Here is an 18,160-nt window from a genome sequence, read left to right on the forward strand (position 1 = left end):
TGGTATTTGGATCGGGATTGCATTGTATTTGTAAATTGCTTTGGGTAGAATTAGGAATAATTTTTAAGAACAATTTTAGTTCTGATTATTTTTGAGGAAGAAGCTATGTTATTCAAAAAGTATACACTAGGTGCTGTCAATATATAAAGGAGCCCTGCTGGTGCAGTGGTTATGCGTTTGGCTGCTAACGGAAAGGTCAGCAGTTGGAATCCACCAGCTGCTCTATGGGAGAAAGATGTGGCAGTCTGCTTCCGTAAATATTACAACCTTGAAAACCCTCTGGGGAAGTTCTGCTCTGTCCTGTGGGGTTGCTGTGAGTTGGAATTAAGTCGATGATAAGAGGATCTATATATAAGTTGCTCATCTGTGTACTCATTCAGTCTTTGAGCTATTTATTGAGTGCCTTCTATATTCTAGGCACTGGGAAGATACCAGTGAACACAGATCAAGTCTGCTCTCATGAAGCTTACTTTCAAGAAGGAGAGACACATAATAAGCAAGTCCACATAAAAATAAATAATATAGTTTCAGATATTGGTAAGTGCTGTGAGGAAATTTAAACAGGGTAAGGAGATACAGAGAGACTGAACTGGTGGGTAGTGTGGAAGGGTAGGCAGTTTTAACCAGGTTGTTGGGGAAAGCATCTCTGCAATTGGAGGAAAAGCAGGAGGGCCAGCACAACTGGAGCACAGTGAACAATGGGGAGCATCGTAGGAAGTTCAGGTGGAAGAGGGAAGCCGGAGCTAGGTAATACCGGGCTTTGTAGGCTAGCGTAAGGGGAAAAAAGTAAATTCACACTGTGATGGAAAGCCTTAATTTTTCTTTTTTAATTGTGCTTTAGGTGAAAGTTAATTTCTCATACAAAAATTTATACACATATCATTTGGTGACATTGGTTGCAGTCCCCACAATGTGACAGCACGCTTCCCCTTTCCATCCTGGGTTCCCTGTGTCCATTCAACCAGTTCCTGTCCCTTCCTGCCTTCTCATCCTGCCTCTGGTCAGGAGCTGGGCATTTGGTCTCATGCATCAGATTAAGAAGCACATTCCTGACGTGTATTATTTTTTGTTTTATAGTCCTGTCTAATCTTTGTCTGAAGAGCAGGCTTCAGGAATGGTTTCAGTTCTGGGTTAACAGAGCGTCCGGGGGCCACAGTTTCAGGGGGAAAACCATGATTTTGATCCAGGAGAGCGATGTGACCTGGTTTGCATTCTGCCTGCTCTGGAGACTAGAATATAGGGAGGCGGGGGCCAGAAAAGGAGACCAGTCAGAAAGTTGTCATGGTTATTTAGATGAGAAATATTGAAGGATAGGATTCACGTAGTAGCAGTGAATCTAGTAAGATATGTTTTTGATAGCTTTATTGAAATATAATTCATATACCATTCAATACAGCCATTTAAAGTGTACAATTCAGTCATTTTTAGTATATTCACAGATGTGTGCAACCATCACTACAGTAAATTGTTGAACATTTTCATCACCTCACAAAGAAACCTTGCATCCTTTAGCTGTCCCTCCCTTTCCCTAGCCTCCAACCCTAAGCAACCACTAATCTGCTTTCTATCTCTATAGGTTTGCTATTCTGAACGTTTCATATGAATAGAAACATGTAGTACGTGGTCTTTTGTGACAGGCTTCTTTCACTTATCAATCATAATGTTTTCAAGGTTCCTCTTATGTTGTAGCGTATATCAGTACTTTATTCCTTTTTATGGCCAAATAATATTCCATTGTATGGTTATATCATATTTTGTTTATTCATTCATCAGTTGACAGATGAGTTCATTTTTATTTAAGATAGAGTTTCAGTTTCATTCTTTTGCATGTGGCTATCCAGTTGTTCCAGCACCATTTGTTGAAAAGACGATCTTTCCCCATAGAATGGTCTTGGTACCCTTATTGAAAATCAGTGGACCATAAACCTATTCCATTGATCCGTATGTCTGTCCTTGCACCAGTACCACACTGTCTTGATTGTCATTGCTTTGTAAAAGTTTTGAAATCAGAAAGTCTAAGTATTTTGTTCTTTTTGGAGATTTTGTGTTGGCTCTTCTGGATCCTTCGTAATTCCATATGTATTTTAGAATCAGCTTGTCAGTTTCCTCAAAGAAGTCAGCTGGGATTTTGACAGGGATTGCATTGAACCTGTAGATCAATTTGGGGAGTGTTGTCATCTTATCAGTATTTAGTCTTCCAATCCATGAACATGGAATGTTTTTCCATTTATTAATTTCTTCTTTAATTTCTTTCAACAGTTTTGTCATTCTCAGAGTATAATTTTTATACCTTTTTTGTTAAAAATTTATTCCTAAATTGAAGGTATATTTTTCAAGGAGAAACTGAGAAGATTAGATATGAGATGTGGTGGTAAGGAAAAGTTTTGGAGGGGAAGAGAATCGAGAGTTCTGATTTGGAATCTACCTATTTGAACAATTTTCTGCAGTTAAAAAGTGAGATGATATGACATTCTTACCATTTATTCTTCCTATTTTATATTTATCAAATTGGGCCTTTAAGCAAGGAAACGTGAGCAAGTGCCTAATCAAACTTTGCCAATTACTGTTGCCACAAGCTTAAGCAAGCTACTTAAGCTCTCTCTGCTTAGTTTCTTCTGTAAAATGGGGCTGATATGCCTCGATAAGAGAATTGTGAGGATTAAATATGACATATTATATAAATGTCTTTACATAAAGTGTACACATTCTCTAAATTATAGTTACTATAGAACCTAAATCTAAAGAAGACAGAGTACATCAGTTATTCCTTCAGTGAAGAATGATAGTGGTTAATTTGACATGTGCTTCTACAGTGAAGTCTCTGGCATTAAAGGTATTTATAATATACTGATATGATTTATGAATGTCAAATCTATAGTTGGAAATGAAGCGTGTGTTCTTGTTCAAAATTTACCTGACCTTGAGTTTGTTCCGAGTTGAGTAAAGCTTACATCAGTAAAAGAATATTATTTGATATGCGTTTTCTCCTTCAGATTTTTTGAAGAGGCATTTCGAGCAGCAATGCCTCTAAATGTTTTCCTTATCGTATTAGGATTTAATATGCCAGTAGAGTTGCAGAATAATTTTGTTTGGTTTTACAACCAATTCATTCTTAAAATGCTATTTAAGATGGTCATTGATGTTTGAGGGGAATTACTGGAAGAACTACTTATTTGCAAATATAGAAGATTAGGCCAGATGGATTCTTTTTTTTTTTTTAATTCTGTAGTTATTCATAGAGTATCACCAGTAACAATTATGTAATTATAGCTTAGACATTCTTTTTGCTCTCAGTGGAAGGGCTTGATACATTTTGTTTGGGTAAGGAAGGAATTTGGTAATTGAAGTGGGAAACTAAATTTAGTTTTAAAGCTCTATTTTTTGAGATTTTTAAATTCTTAAGCTTTTGATACTGACAGTAGGGTTAAAAAACAATAACAACAACAAAATGTGGAGAATGGCTTTTAGAGATGTTTGGAGGAGACACATTTCTGTATGCCCTAAATCAACTTTCCAACCTGTTTAGAAACACTTGGCAGTCTTTTGAGTGAGACCCCAAACCAAGACTGTGATGCATTTTGGCTCACTTGTCCTTCTACCGTAGAATTAAGACAAATTCTACCAAAGTTGTTTCTTAAGCTCTTTATGTTTGCTGTTCTGATGTGGTAAGTAGGAGTTCCTGTGCTGTGAATAGGTGCCAAGCCCTCTGCCCAAAACCCTCCCAAAAACAGAATGCATGAATTCTCATGTCTGCCATACCCTCCTGCCTCCTAAGAGTTTCCTCCTTGGCTTGCATCTCTTGTGCTTAAACCTGGCCCCACCACCCCCTGTCCTCCATCTATAAGCAAATGTAACCAAAGGGCAGATACAAAAGAAACCGAAAAACCTAGAGAAGAACCCTGAACAAGACTAAAGGGAAATATTAGAAAGAACACGTTTCTTCACTGCAGTCACTGGGGCAGGCCCTGCTTAAACAAAAGGTTTTTGGTGGGAGAGAAAAGAAAAAGGAAATGTATATAGGGTGTTTTTAGATTTTTACCGAAGGATTAAGTGATGGGGAGGTCAAAGCAAAGTTTTGGCCCATCCCATCCAACTGTAATTTCTCATACTCTGCTTCTTCCCTCTTTCAAAAACTTATCAAGGTTTATTGTCACCTGTAGTAAATAAGGTGGGTCCATGTGATAAGACTTGTATCCCTTTACAGCACGGCTTCTAGAACAAGCACCCCATCTTAGTCCGAGCAGGAGCTAAGGGCCTAACAGCTGTTGCATTCGGAGTACCTTCTAGGTCTTGGAAGCTCATTCTGTGCCTTTCCAGATGACCTGAGTAGTTTCTCTCAGTCTTTCAATATCCATTTGTTTGTACTGCTATGTGTCTTGATTTATGGATTGTACCTGTTTCTAGAATTTATAGATTCCTATCTCAATGATGCACATTTAACAGTAATGCCACTCTGGGGCTTATCGTGGAATTTCTTCTTTATAGGATTGTTTGTCTAAGTAATTAAAGCAACTTGAAAACTTCCATGGTATGTGAATTCACTGTTGGTAAATGTGTAACTTAATTTTATGGAGAAAATAGATAGTGAATGAATCTGTGAAAACCTCTTTTTTTTTTTGACATTTGTTAAAAAATAAAAAGACTGTCAGTGATATGTCTTTAGTAGTAATATATTCATTAAAGTTAATTTCCATTTTCTGTTCCTTGCTGTTTACAAACTTATTAGAACTCCTTTCCTTCTCAGTTTCAGCCAGGTGCTTGTGAAATCATTTTTCTTTGTTGTGTAATTATATGAAGGGGCTCTTTAATGTTATTGCTGCTTTTTAAAGGAAGATTTGATAAACTATTGCTGTGTGTATTTGTATTTATCACTTCAATGTCACTAAAGTACTTCAGTTTTCTCATAACAAGGACATTATCTGAAATGCATATATCCTATAAAAAGAGGGAATTGCTGACTTCTTATTGATTTTTTTTGAGATAATGGTTTCTATAGACCCATGTTCATGGAAGCCCAAGCCTATATTGAGTTATTTGGCACTAAAAGCCTTGAGTTATAAAAAGAACTAATAGAATCTGTAATATTTATGCATAGCACATTATCAGAGATGGCTGGCTGAAACTGGAAATTATATGAAGTATTTTATATCATTGATCAGATAAATGACATTGCAGGTAGTCCTCAGCAAGTCACTGACGTCTGCAGTCTTAGGCCCACAATGCCCACCTATGTCATCACCTACAGCTTGTAGCAAGCAGCAACTCACAAATTAACTTCTGTGAGTCAGTCTACTACTTAGGGGCCCTTCAGAAGGTCCCCAGCTTCCTAGCCTGGCTCTACCAACTGATCTTCTCTTTCTCTCTGCACCTCAGAGTCACTTAGCTCCTAAATGGCAAGGTTTTTTGCTTTTTTTTTGTTTGTTTGTTTTGTTTTGTTTTAAATAAGAGGTGGGGCATAGGTTTGAGAGAGTTGGTCCGAGTGAAAACCAGAAGGTAACATAGAAAGGGGTAAAGGTGGGAGATTGAAGAGGTATAAGATAGCAAATGTTTTCTGTAAAGAGCCAGACAGTAAATATTTTCGGCTTTATGAACCATATGGTCTGTTGCAGCTACTCAGTTCTGTCATCGTGGCCCAAAAGCAGCCATAGACAGTACATAGGTGTATGGACTTGGCTGTATTCCAGTTATGTTTTATTTACAAAAATAGGCAGTGGGCCTTTGGCTGGCCAGCCATAGTTTGCCGACCACTGTATACTACCAAGTATTTAGTCGATCCTCATTATTTGCAGACTCCATATTTGCAAATTCACCTAACCAAACCCGTTGCTGTCAAGTCGATTCCGACTCATAGCAACCCTACAGGACAGAGTAGAACTGCCCCAGAGGGTTTCCAGGGAGCGGCTGGTGGTTTCGAACTGAACTTCCTGAAATTTATTTAGAAGCTCAAACTCTATTCACTGCGCTTTCATGGTTATTCACGAATGTGCGGAGTGGCAAAAAATTTGATGCACGTGTTCCCAGCTGAGGTTGAACAAGTTGATGCTCTGCCTTCTTGTTTCACCTCTAATACTGTAAACAGATATCCTTATGGTCTGTTTAGTGCCCCATTTTTCACACTTTTGTGCATTTTCTTGATGATTTTGCTGATTAAAATGATCCCCAAGCGTAGTGCTGAAGTGGTGTCTGATGTTTGTAAACGCAAGAAGGCTCTGATGTGCCTTACAGAGAAAATACATGTGTTAGATAAGCTTCATTCAGGCGAGAGTTACAGTGCTACTGGCTGTGAGTTCTTTGTTAATGAATCAACAATATATACTAAAGATGCACAGTATGTGTGTCTTCAAACAGAAACATACATAAACCAAGGTTATATATTAATTGGTTGATGAAAATGTTAAGACCAGAGGCTCCCAGGAGCCTAACCCTTCTTAGGAGCAGGGGGTTCAGTATTTGCTAATTCAGTGTTCATAGAGGCTTTATAGAATATAGACCTACCACGAACAACGAGAATCCAGTGCATGTCCCTAATAAACTGGCTCTGAGAGAAGTTCTAGAAGAGAAGTCCTTAATATTTTGAGCAGTCAAGCATTGTTTAAGTAAATGCAGAGTTTCTCAGAGGAACTGAGAACAACACCCATTTTGAAGTCTCATATGTTCATTTCTTAAAAATTGCTGCTGAACAAGAAAAGCAGTGGTGGATTATAAGCCTCCATTATTAGGCAAAACCCAGCGCTAATGATTAAGCAGAGAGGGGCCCTAAGTGTCATTTTACAGATGACCTAACAGGGAAGTTAAGCTACAAAGCAAGGAAGTTAGAGGAGACCTCCTGATTCCCAGTCTCCTGCACGTGGTATCACACTGCCTGTCCCTGCAGTCAGGTCAAGGGTTTAGAAAAGCAATCAGTGTCTTAGATTTGTGTGTTTGACAGTTACCTGCATGAAAGTGAAAGTTTTATTCTTTTAGAGTTTGTTGATTGCGTTTTTTTTTCCTATAGCAGTTGGATACACCTACAGTAGAAACTCAAATACCTGTTGAACTAGTCTTTTTACACTTCCATGTAAAATGTCATCGGTTTGTATTAATATCATATAACAAATGGTTCTTCTAATCTGTGCCAGGTTGTTCCTGCTGAAGGATTGGTCTCTATATTAAAGAAGAGGAATGATACTGTAGGAAATCATCCTTCCCAAATGCAGCAGAAATCATCTAAGCGAAGAGTGAGATTCCAAGAAATAGATGATAACTTGGATCAAGGTAAATGGCTCAGCACTGTGTCTAGCAGAGTTGACAGCGTTTGCCGAGAGAATGAATTCATGATGATACAGTGCTTGGTAACACAATTTGTAGTTGCTTTGTCATCCATAAGAGAATCACAGAAAATCAGACTGTCATCAGCTCTTAAATTGTTTGTAAGCATTTTGTTAGCTCAAGTAAGCAAGTTGCAAAATTCAACTCACGACCTCCCTATCCCATAGATAGTCCTTAATGTTGAAAGCTTTTCACTTTCTTGTTTAGCACTTGTTTTTTCCTTGGTGAGTCTACTATTTTTGTCTTTCTTAGTAGCCAATTAATACTTCTCTTTTATTGGTGTGGAAAATATTTCTGGATTACAAATATATTCTTTTTGGTGATCTCTTCTGGACTCTGTAGGAAAAAAAGTATCTCTCAAGAGCAGCAGTTTACCACTGTTTATTGCTGTCATTTGACTTTTTCCTCCTGGGTGTATACTCAAGGTGGTTGCGTGTAGCAAATGGTGCTGCTTTGAGGTGTGGCTGCAGTAGGCTTACTGAAGGCCTCAGTGAATGGGGGTAGATGGAATATAGCCAAGAACCTGTCCATGCTGCTTCTTATATCCCAAAAAAAACCTGCATTGTTAAAATAACAGCATAAATACGTAGATACTCTTTCTAAGTGTGACATAAAGTGATAGAAGTAGAGGTTTCTAAGTTTTTACAACTCTAGAGTGGTAGGGGGCCTTGGAAATAATTTCTAACTCCTCATTTCACCTCAGCATCTTGCCTGTAAATACCACGGTCTTCTCCAGATAAAGCGCCCAGGTTGTTTTTAGCACTAATTTGCACTGAAAATTTTCTTAGTGGGAGGGATCCTGCGTTTGGGACTTGTAGTCTCTCGTTTCACCTGAGTAGTTGCCTCATCTTGGACCAAATCACTTAACTTGTGGAAGATTCATTTCATTATCTTTAAAAAAGAATACTATCTCTCCTACATATCTCATGGGGACTGAAGGCCATGTAAGATAACGTGTATGAATTCATTTTGAGAATTAGAAGACTTCATGTAAAGGGTCAGTGATGGTGAAGGTGTATTCCTATACTCTATAGCTTATGCAGCGTTTTCATAAACCTCACTCTCTACCAAAATCTCACTAGAAGACCCAGGTCTTCCTCCTCTAAGTCAAGCTGTCCAGTAGAAATATATCATGAGCTATATGTACGATTTTAAGTTTTGTAGTCACCACATTGAAAAAGTAAAAAAAGGTGAAATTAATTTTTACAGTATGTTTTATTTAACCCAGTATATCAAAGATATTATTTAACATATGACCAAAGTAAAAAAATTGCTGATGAGATATTTTATGTTCCTTTTTTTCTGTTTTGTTTTTTTTGCACTGAATCTTCAAAATCCAGAGTGCATTTTACATGTATCACACATCTCAGTTTTGACAAGCCGCATGTCATGTGTTCAGTGGTACAGCTTGTGGCTTCCACGTTGGACATTGCAGCCCTAAACAGTTTCAATATATGTAGATAAAAGAAACAGGTGTTCTAAAATATTTAAATTATATTTAAATGTTTGTGTGAATATATTATAATGAAAAAAATATTGAAATATGTATATATAAGCTAGGTTGTTAACATAAATTAAGGGAGTGGGAGGGAACCATGCCCCCCCAAAAAAAAGAACAGACCGTGAAAAGACTGAACTGACCAAAGTAACTGGAACAAAAATAACAGCATTAATGATATGATCATATTTATTCATTGATATAAAAACTGTATATACATACATAGATAAACTATTTAAAAACGTAAGTCACAGAATAATACAACTATATAATCTTATTTGTGTAAAAATCCCGAAGTCATGTGTGTTTGATCTGGAAGGGTACACACCAAATGTAAAGTGTTTACCTCTAGGGTGGAAGGGGGCTACAGCTGGGTAGGAGATAAAGGGGAAGTCCTTAGAACTCTTATATACTCCTGTGTTTAGATATTTTAAAGGGAGAATATATTCACATAATACTGTAAAATCTCCAAGTAAAGTGTATTTGGTTTATATTAAGTTTTATAAAATTTGTTTTTTATCATAAAAGTAATATATGCTAATCATGACAAAATTCAAATGAAGTAAAAAGTATAAGTCCTCAGTCCTCCCAGTTCCTTTCCCCAGAGGGTATTAATTAAAGTTTCTTATCATTCTTTCAAGATGTAGTCTGTATATCTCTGTGTGTGTGTACACATTGACACATACACACGTATTACTCTTTTTTGTGACACAAATGAGTTTATAATATACTGTTATATAGCTTTTTAAATTTAAACATGAATCTTGGATATCTTTCTATGAAAGAACATATTAAATTTACTTCATTCTTTTAAACAATTGCATACTGTTCCATTATAGGACTGTCCCATAATTATTTTAACATTATTTTAACAATTATTTAACTGGAACTGGAATAACAAGGTTATTCTCAACTTTTTGTTATAAAAAACTCTGCTGCATTGAATAGGCTTGTGTATATGATACTGTGCATTATGCGGATCTGTGAGCTAATTCCTAAACGTGGATTTGCTGGGCTAAACGTAGGGGCCATGTGTCCCCGTTTGCTTGAGACAGTCCCGGTTTATACCTGTTGTCCCAACATTGCATTAGTTACTGCTCTCTTTTACTCTCAAAAGTGACCCAGTTTGGAGGATCAATTACTTTTAAGTGTTAACACTTATTGCCAAATTACCTCCCAAAATAGTTTCCATACCCCCTTATCATGCTGCAGATTATACAACTTTTTAGTCTTTTCCAAATATTTTTTATTTTTCTTTAATTATGAATAATTATTAAGCTTTTCAACCAAATGGTAGTTATTTTGTTCAATATAGAAAGACTGATGTCATAATAAACCTACCAAAAGCGTTGAGCAGAATAAAAAGAAATCACTACATTAGCTAGAACTTCACTGTTGCACTAAATGATAAGAATGAAATTGAATTACTACTAAGGTGAAAATGAAATCCCACCAAGGGCATTTTTATTGTTTCATATTAAATTGACTTTAAGGTGGCCCAATGATGTGAACTCCAAAGATGTTATATAATAGTGGAGTTATCATTTGTACTCTACAATAATGCTATGAACACATCAGAGAATTACTGCCCTCTATTTCTTTTTCTTTTTCTTTTGGTGAAGGGGATTACATTCATTATACAAAGGAGCCAGTTTTAATTTTAGCATTCGCAAGCTCCACAAGTATGTATCTTTGTGGTAACTGATGGGTACATCTTTGTAGACTAGTTTTTCAGTCAATAGCTCCTCTCCCTAGCAGACTAACATTAAAATGTCTAGTCATCTTAATCAGTGAGAAGACAGCAAGTGCTAGAATTTCCATTTTGTTGTCCGTTTAGCCTAACTCTGTTCTTCTCTTATTCCTTGTATGTGTTTGCAGATGAAGTGGGAGGCAGCTCCTGTATTTTACTGATCTTGCTGTGCATAGCAACTGTTATCCTTAGTGTTGGAGGAACTGCCTTGTACTGCTCTTTTGGTGACATGGAGTCACCTGTTTGCACAGACTTTGCAGACAACGTGGACTTCTATTACACTAAGTTACTGCAGGGAATGGCACAACTTAAACACTGGATCTACCTCTCCTAGCAGCGTTCTCAAGGCACAGGCTTGCTGGCAGTGAGAATCGAAGATGCGAACTTTTTAAACAGGTTTTATTTCAGGGGCTCTGTAACATGCCCCTTTCCCTCCCCCCTCCCCCCATGAACATCAGAAAGCGCAACTTCCAATGGCAACCTAGAGGTACTCTGTTAGAGTAATCCACACAAGGAGGCAAATGTTGATCTGAGCATCGTGGGTGGAAAGAATGACCTTTGAAAAGCATATCCATCTCCTCCTCATGGCTTCCCAGTGAATGAGGTGCGCTGAGCAGAATTAAACAAGGCAATCTTGTAGCCATACCATTTCTAGCTACCTTGTCAAGCTAATGGTTAAAGAACACTTTTGGTTTACATTTGTTGGTCCAAAGATACTGCTTCCAGCCATCATGCAATAAGTTTGTGTATAGTCAAAAGGGGTTATCCTATGGATTCATTGTCTTTTTAGTTAACCTTGGGAGCTGTGTAATTTAGGCTTTGTGCATTATTTCCCGATTCTCTTCATTTGTGAAACGGTCGTGTGTGTATATGTGTGTGTGTGTGTGTTTAGTTTCAGGCAGTTATCATAAGCAAATACCCAACATAGAATAACAAATATTATTCTTTTACCTTAACTATAGATGTGCAGGCACAAATCTTTGAAGAACGCTTAACTGTGGAATAGATGACTTTTAGAAGTCTTTGGCCCTGAAATGAGAAATTGTGATGTATCTGTGACAATTAACATGATTGACTAGCCAGAAATTAATCACAGGCCTAGAGGTAGCATTGAGGAGCTGCCCCCTAAGTCTCAGGCAACCAGTTTCATCATGGATTTAATGATTCCTGGAATATGATGGATGCTGGACTTAATTCAGCAAGTACTGACTGAGCACCTATTACATTCTAAAAATCTAAGAATCAGGATACAAAGATAAAGAAGTTTCTGCTTTAGATATTTTCATTCCAGTCTTATGTAAAATGAACTAATACTTTGGCAAGTGAAATTAAATCACCATTCATAATTCAGTATGAATAGATCATGCATTCTGATGTCTAAATGTGCATTCATATCGTGGGCTTGATTTAGACCTATTATGGGGTCATTAAGTGAAAATTCAATCATATCTTAAATAGGCAAATGTCGGGTTTTTGTTTAAATCTGTCAGTTAGTACATCCTTTTCTAAGGTACAGTGGTCCCTTAGGAAGCCTTGCTTTGGGTTTTTATATCATAGGCAGCATTTTAAAAACATTAAGCACATGAATTATAGTTTTTCAGCAAGTGATCATTATTTCATGTTTTTCTCTTCGGGTCATTTGAGAGAAAAAGGGAGAAATTAATTTCTAGTTGTTACTGGCTGGAACAGTCCCTCCCTTTGTATTTCTGCTTATTTATTTAGATTACATGAATTTCAGAGGGCCTTTTTATATAAGTTGAAAATGTGTTGCTGAGCATGCACTCGGTTGTCACAATGCTAGATATTTAATTACTGTGTACTTTGTGTTTTGATTTTCTATAATTTGAGTTCGGCGTGTTTTTAGGCTTGTTTATTTTTAAATTGATGTTTTATTTTCACTTACAATACTGTTGGACTTGTCTGCATCATGTCACCATAAACTAATATTTTAAACGGTTATAGATCAAAGATATTTATTTAGAAGTGTATAGGATATTGAAATTCAGATTCCTTATACTTAAGACTGATTTTATTAGAAGATTATTTTAATGTTCTATTGTAAATTTTAAGAATTTGTATTCAAATTGTATGTAAAATATGTAAAATGTTGATGGTACTAATTATGTGGTTCTATACAAGACGTTCACAAGGCCTACTGTGAGGGGCATCCCCATCATAAGATAAACCTCTTCCGTTTTACCCTCATCATTTCTAGTTACAAGAATTTGGTGATGCTGATTTCTGCTGGTTTTATGTCAAGATAAATTAAAAATTCCCTCCTGCCCACTTCTTTTAGGTCACTATTAGAGTCATATATAATATAATCTATGGTGTTATATTTGCCTGTAGGCCACCAGGGCCACTTCTGAAACTGAAGAATTTCCTGGGAAATTCTGAGATAAGAGGAAGAAGATAATACCTTGGGACAACGAGGATCCAGTTGAATCTCAGAGAAACCATATGTGCTCACCGGTTCCCAGGGGAGGGTGAGGTGACCTCAGGAGCATATTAATATCTTTACTTAAAATAGGATCAAGTCTCCGCTAGAAAAATTAGGGCAGCTTTTAAAAATGTAATAATCATTTAATGCATGAATTGGAGTAATGCCACCTGGTGATGAAAGGATTGTTATCTCAGACATAAAAAAGTCATCTGATTTTACTAAAATGTAATTTTTCCTCTCATTTGAAAGTACTGACAACAATTTGTAACAATCTTATCTTCCTTAGGAACTGTATTTGAGGTTATCAAATCTAGCTTGTAATTTAAAATCTACACCAAGAAAATGTCTTAGAGAGTTTATTTGAATGCTTGAGTGCTGAGAAAAACTGCTTGGTGAAAATAAAATAATTTCAGATGTTGGTGTGGCCCCACAAGTAGATGTTGTCTGTTCTGGGAAGTCTAATCGGAATCCCTTGGTGATACAGACTGTTCACGGGCTCAGCTGCTAACTGAAAGGTTAGCAGTTTGAGTCTACCCAAAGGCACCTTGGAAGAAATGCCTAGTGATATACTTCCCAAATATCAGCTATTAAAAACCCCATGGAGCACAATTCTACTCTCACATGCATAGGGTCATCATGAGTCATAATCAACTTGACATCTTGTCAAGAGTTCTCTAAGTAAAGGATTCTCTGCTTCTAAAATACCTCCCCCTTCTACCTGACACAGTACCTACAGTCCCTCTAAAAGTTCACTCCTTTAGATTTAAAAATCAGAATCCCCTAGGACATTTGCTTTATTGAGCTATGAATTTGTGTATTAGATGCTGAGGGGATTTCAAATTTGAAGGTTATGTTTAGAGGACAGATGTGCATTGGGTCTTATTGGGATGGCAGAAGGGTACTTGGGGGTGTCAGGGATGGAGAAAGGTGGGAGTTCTGGAGTAAAAGAAGGAAAATGGGAAAAGAACAAAGAAATCTTTTAGCTATTTACCTATTTTGCTGAAGCTGGCCGTGTAATGATCACTCCCAGTCCAGGGAGAAACTGAATTTTTGTCTTTCCACTGACATGACCTGTATAACTCTATTTCTATGGGCTCAGAGAAATAATATTCACTCACTCTTGTATATGACTGATGCAATGTCTGTAGTGTTCTCACATTTATTCATTTGATGCTTAAATCAGTAAACACACATCCTTTTTGGTGGCAGAACCTACTCTCAACTCCAGGTCTTGTAACTCCCAAGTCCATTTTACTTTTCATTGTATCGTGTTGCCTCCAACTTCAAAAAGAATAAGAGTAATTCTGGGCTTACTGGTACAAATTCTGGTGCCATCTTCTACTGTAAAACCTTAAAGATAAACATTTATTGAGCTCCATGTACTAACCCTGTAAAAGCTACAGTGAGACCAAAAAAGATTTCCTTAAGAAATTTTGGTAACATTGAAATCTTCCAGGATTTAGGCTACTGAGAAAAGCTATGGTAACCTATGGGTGTCTCTTCTTCCTGGTTCTAATAAGTTACTCCTAAACTCTCAGATCAATGCAGAGCCATGAGCAACTGTGTTTATTGCTCTCTGTTCCATAGTTCTCAAAGTTCCACAAACATCCAAATGCCTGTGATGTGCCTAACACCAAGCTGGGTGCTAAAATCAGTTGCCGTCAAGTCAATTCTGACTCACAGTGACCCTACAGGACAGAGTAGAGCTGCCCCATAAGGTTTGCAAGGAGCGGCTGGTGGATTTATACCGCCAACCAACCTTTATGGTTAGCAGTCAAGCTCTTAACCAGAAACAAGAAATGATACCAGCTTTAAAAAGTTAACACCTCATGACGGAAATGTGTTTGTGAAGGTGGAATAAAAATGAAATCAGGGAACATACTACTCATAGGGGTGTAAACTCATTCTTTTCTACCACGTGTCAGGCCCTATTGGAATAAAAGTAGAATTCTATCTAGGTCAACTGCATAGCAACTTGATAGACAGGACCCTTTTCTCTCAGCCAGAGGTCTAGTAATTATTACTTTTCACTTCTAGTTAGCATTTGTGGAGTTATAACTGGTGGATTTTCCAGCAATAGAAAGCTTTGCTGCAAGAGTCTTCTTCAAAATAAGAAGTCTAAACAGCCCTAAATAGTACAATTAAAAATCTTCTCCAAAGAAAACCCTGTTTACAGATGGCTTCAGTAAATTCTATCAATCATTTAAGTAAGAAATGATACCGATCCTAAAAAAAAAAAAAAAAACTCTTTCAGAAAGAGCGAGAGAATACTTTCCAACTCATTTATGACACCAGTGTTACTTTGAAACCAAAACCAGACCAAGACAATATTAACAAGACTAAAGCCCCAAACCACTTATGAATATAGTCACAAAAATCCTTAGCAAAATATTAGTAGATAGAAATTAACAAAATATAAAAAAGGATAATACATCATCACAACCAAGTAGGATTTAACCCAGGAATACAGGTTTAACATTAAAAAATCACTCAATGCAATTCACCATTTTAACAGACTAAAAAAGAAAAACCATATGATCATATCAATAAATCAGAAAAGGCTTTTCATAAAATTCGATACCGTTCATGGTAAAAATTCGCAGCAAACTGGAACTATAAGGGAACTTCCTCAACTTGACAAAGGGCATTTATGAAAAACCCACAGGTAATACCATATGCTTAATGGAGAAAGACCAAATGCCTTCCTCCAAGATTGGGGACAAGGTGAGGTTGTTTTTTATTCAACATTGTACTGGAGGTCCTATAGCAAGATAAAGAAATAAAGGGCACCCAGATTAGAAAGGAAGAAATAAAACTCTGTTTGCAAATAGCATGATTGTTTATAAAGAAAATACCATGACATTGCAAAATGCTACTAGAATTGAAGTTTGCAAGGTCAATATACAAAAATCAATAGTATTTGTGTATACCAGCAATGAACAACTGGAAAATGAAATAAATTCATTTAATTTACAATAGCATCAAAAACATGAAATACTTAAGGGCAAATTTAACAAAATGTGAGCAAGACGTGTATACTGAAATCTACACAACATTGTTGAAAGAAAGTAGAGAAGATCTAAATAAATGGAGAGATGTATTCTGTTCATGGACTGGAAAACTCAATAGTAGGATGTCAGTTCTCCCTATGGATGTCAGTTAATCCATAGATTTGATACAGCCCCAGTTAAAATTCCAGCAGAAATTTCTTTTTTTTTTTTTTTAAGAAATTAACAGGCTGATTTTAAAATTTGTGTGGAGATGCAAGTGATCTAGGAAATAGCCAATGAAAATTTAGGAAAGAACAAAATTCAAGGAATTAAACTTCAGTTTTTAGACTTTATGCTACAATAATCAAACAGTGTAGCAAAAGGATAGAGTCCAGAAAGAGACCCAAACATATTTGTTCCAATGATTTTCAACAAAGGCGCCAAGGCAGTTAAGTGGGGGAGAGCAAAATCTTTTCACCAAAAAGTGCTGCAAAATTGTGTATCCAACTGGGAAAAAATAAACAGACCCTTACCTCACACCACACATAAAAATTAACCTGAAATAAATGAATCTAAACATAAAGGCTAAAACTATCAAATTTCTAGGGAAAATCTTTGCAAGCTTGGAGTGAGCAAAGATTTCTTAGAACGTAAAACACAAGCTAGAAAAGAAAAAATTGATAAACTGGACTTTAAAAATGTGTGCTCTTAAAATGACATGGTTAGGAAAATGAAAAGGCAAGCCAGGGACTGGAAGAAAATGCAATACATTTATGTGGTAAAGGTCTTGCATCCAGAATGTGTGAAGATCTTATACGACTCAACAAGATGACAAACAACCATAAACTATGAACACACTTCACAAGAGAAAATATTCAGATGGCTAATAAGCACATGAAAAGATGCTGAATATCATTAGTTATGGAGACAATGCAAATTAAAACAATCAGTTACCACTACACATCCACCAGAATGGCTAAAATTAAAAACACTAACACTACCAAGTATTGTTAAGGATGTGGAACAATCAGAATTCTTATACACAGTGGGAATGTGAAATCGTACAACCACTTTGGAAAACAGTTTGGCAGTTTCTTGTAAGGTTAAATTTACATCTACTGCATGACCCAGCAGTTCCACACCTAGGTTCTTGCCTAAGAGATGAAAACATGTCCACACAAAAACTTTTACACTAATGTTCATAGCAGTTTTATGCATAACAGCCAAAAAATGGAACAACACAATGTCTGTCACCAATACAACAGAATAGTATTCAGTAATAAAAAATAATGAAGTATGGATGTACAAAGACTTGGATGAATCTCAAAATTATTCTGAGTGAAAGAAGCCAGAAACAAGAATACATATTATGTGTTTCCGTTTATGTAAAATTTTAGAAAATGCAAACTAATCCATAGTGGCAGAAAACTGATCAGTGGTTCCCCGGAGAGAGGGATGAAGGGAGGATGGACTACAAGGAAGCACAGGGAAACTTTTGGGATTGTAAGAGAACATTATGCATCTTCATTGTTTCACGGGTATATACCCTGTTAAACCTCTCACCATTGAGTAGTAATTCCAACTCACAGAGACCTAAAGGACAGAGTACAACTGCCCGATAGGATTTCCAAGGCGGTAATATTTACAGAAGCAGACTACCACATCTTTCTCCTGAGGAGTGGGTGGTTGGTTCAAACTGCCAACCTTTCAGTTAGCAGCTGAGTGCTTAACCACTGAGCCACCAGGGCTTCTCACATACATCTTTCAAAACTCATTGAGTTGTAAACTTTAAATGGATGCAGTTATGTACATAAAGTATACCTCAATAAAATTGTTATTTAAAAAAAAAGTTCAGTTTGCAGCTTCATAGCATCTCAAGATAATATGAGGGGCAAAGGACCCCGTACTGCCCATCAGAATATTCCCCCTTTGGCTGTTGTGGCTTAATTGAACTAGAAAAAAAATTTTTATGACCTCCAAGTACCACCTCTCCTTTGTACAAGACTAACGTACTCAACTGTTGAGTCAATTATGATTCATAGGGACCCTATGTGACACGGTAGAACTGCCTCATAGCGTTTTCTTGGCCTTAATCTTTACGTAAGCAGATCACTAGGTCTTTCTCCCTCTGAGTGGCTGGATGTGTTCAAACCACCAACCTTACCAGCTGA

General features: G+C 36.8%; 1 protein-coding gene across 6 annotated transcripts in view; it reads left to right on the forward strand.

Annotated features, from left to right (window-relative positions):
• Window positions 1-18,160, forward strand: part of CNST (consortin, connexin sorting protein) — a 123,017-nt gene that overhangs the window by 93,594 nt on the left and 11,263 nt on the right. For 3 of the 6 annotated variants that reach the window (XM_023730911.1, XM_023730912.1, XM_023730913.1), the window contains exon 10: window positions 7,119-8,907. In XM_023730911.1, the coding sequence (XP_023586679.1) occupies window positions 7,119-7,475 (357 nt within the window). In that variant the 3' untranslated portion in view covers window positions 7,476-8,907. Of the gene's footprint in view, window positions 1-417; window positions 697-7,118; window positions 8,908-10,684; window positions 15,257-18,160 lie in introns of those variants that run through there. The other 3 variants (XM_023730914.1, XM_023730915.1, XM_023730916.1) reach the window with 3 other exon arrangements.

The sequence above is a fragment of the Trichechus manatus genome, unplaced genomic scaffold, assembly GCF_000243295.1.
Source record: "Trichechus manatus latirostris isolate Lorelei unplaced genomic scaffold, TriManLat1.0 scaffold00039, whole genome shotgun sequence".
Classification (NCBI taxonomy): Eukaryota; Metazoa; Chordata; class Mammalia; order Sirenia; family Trichechidae; genus Trichechus; species Trichechus manatus.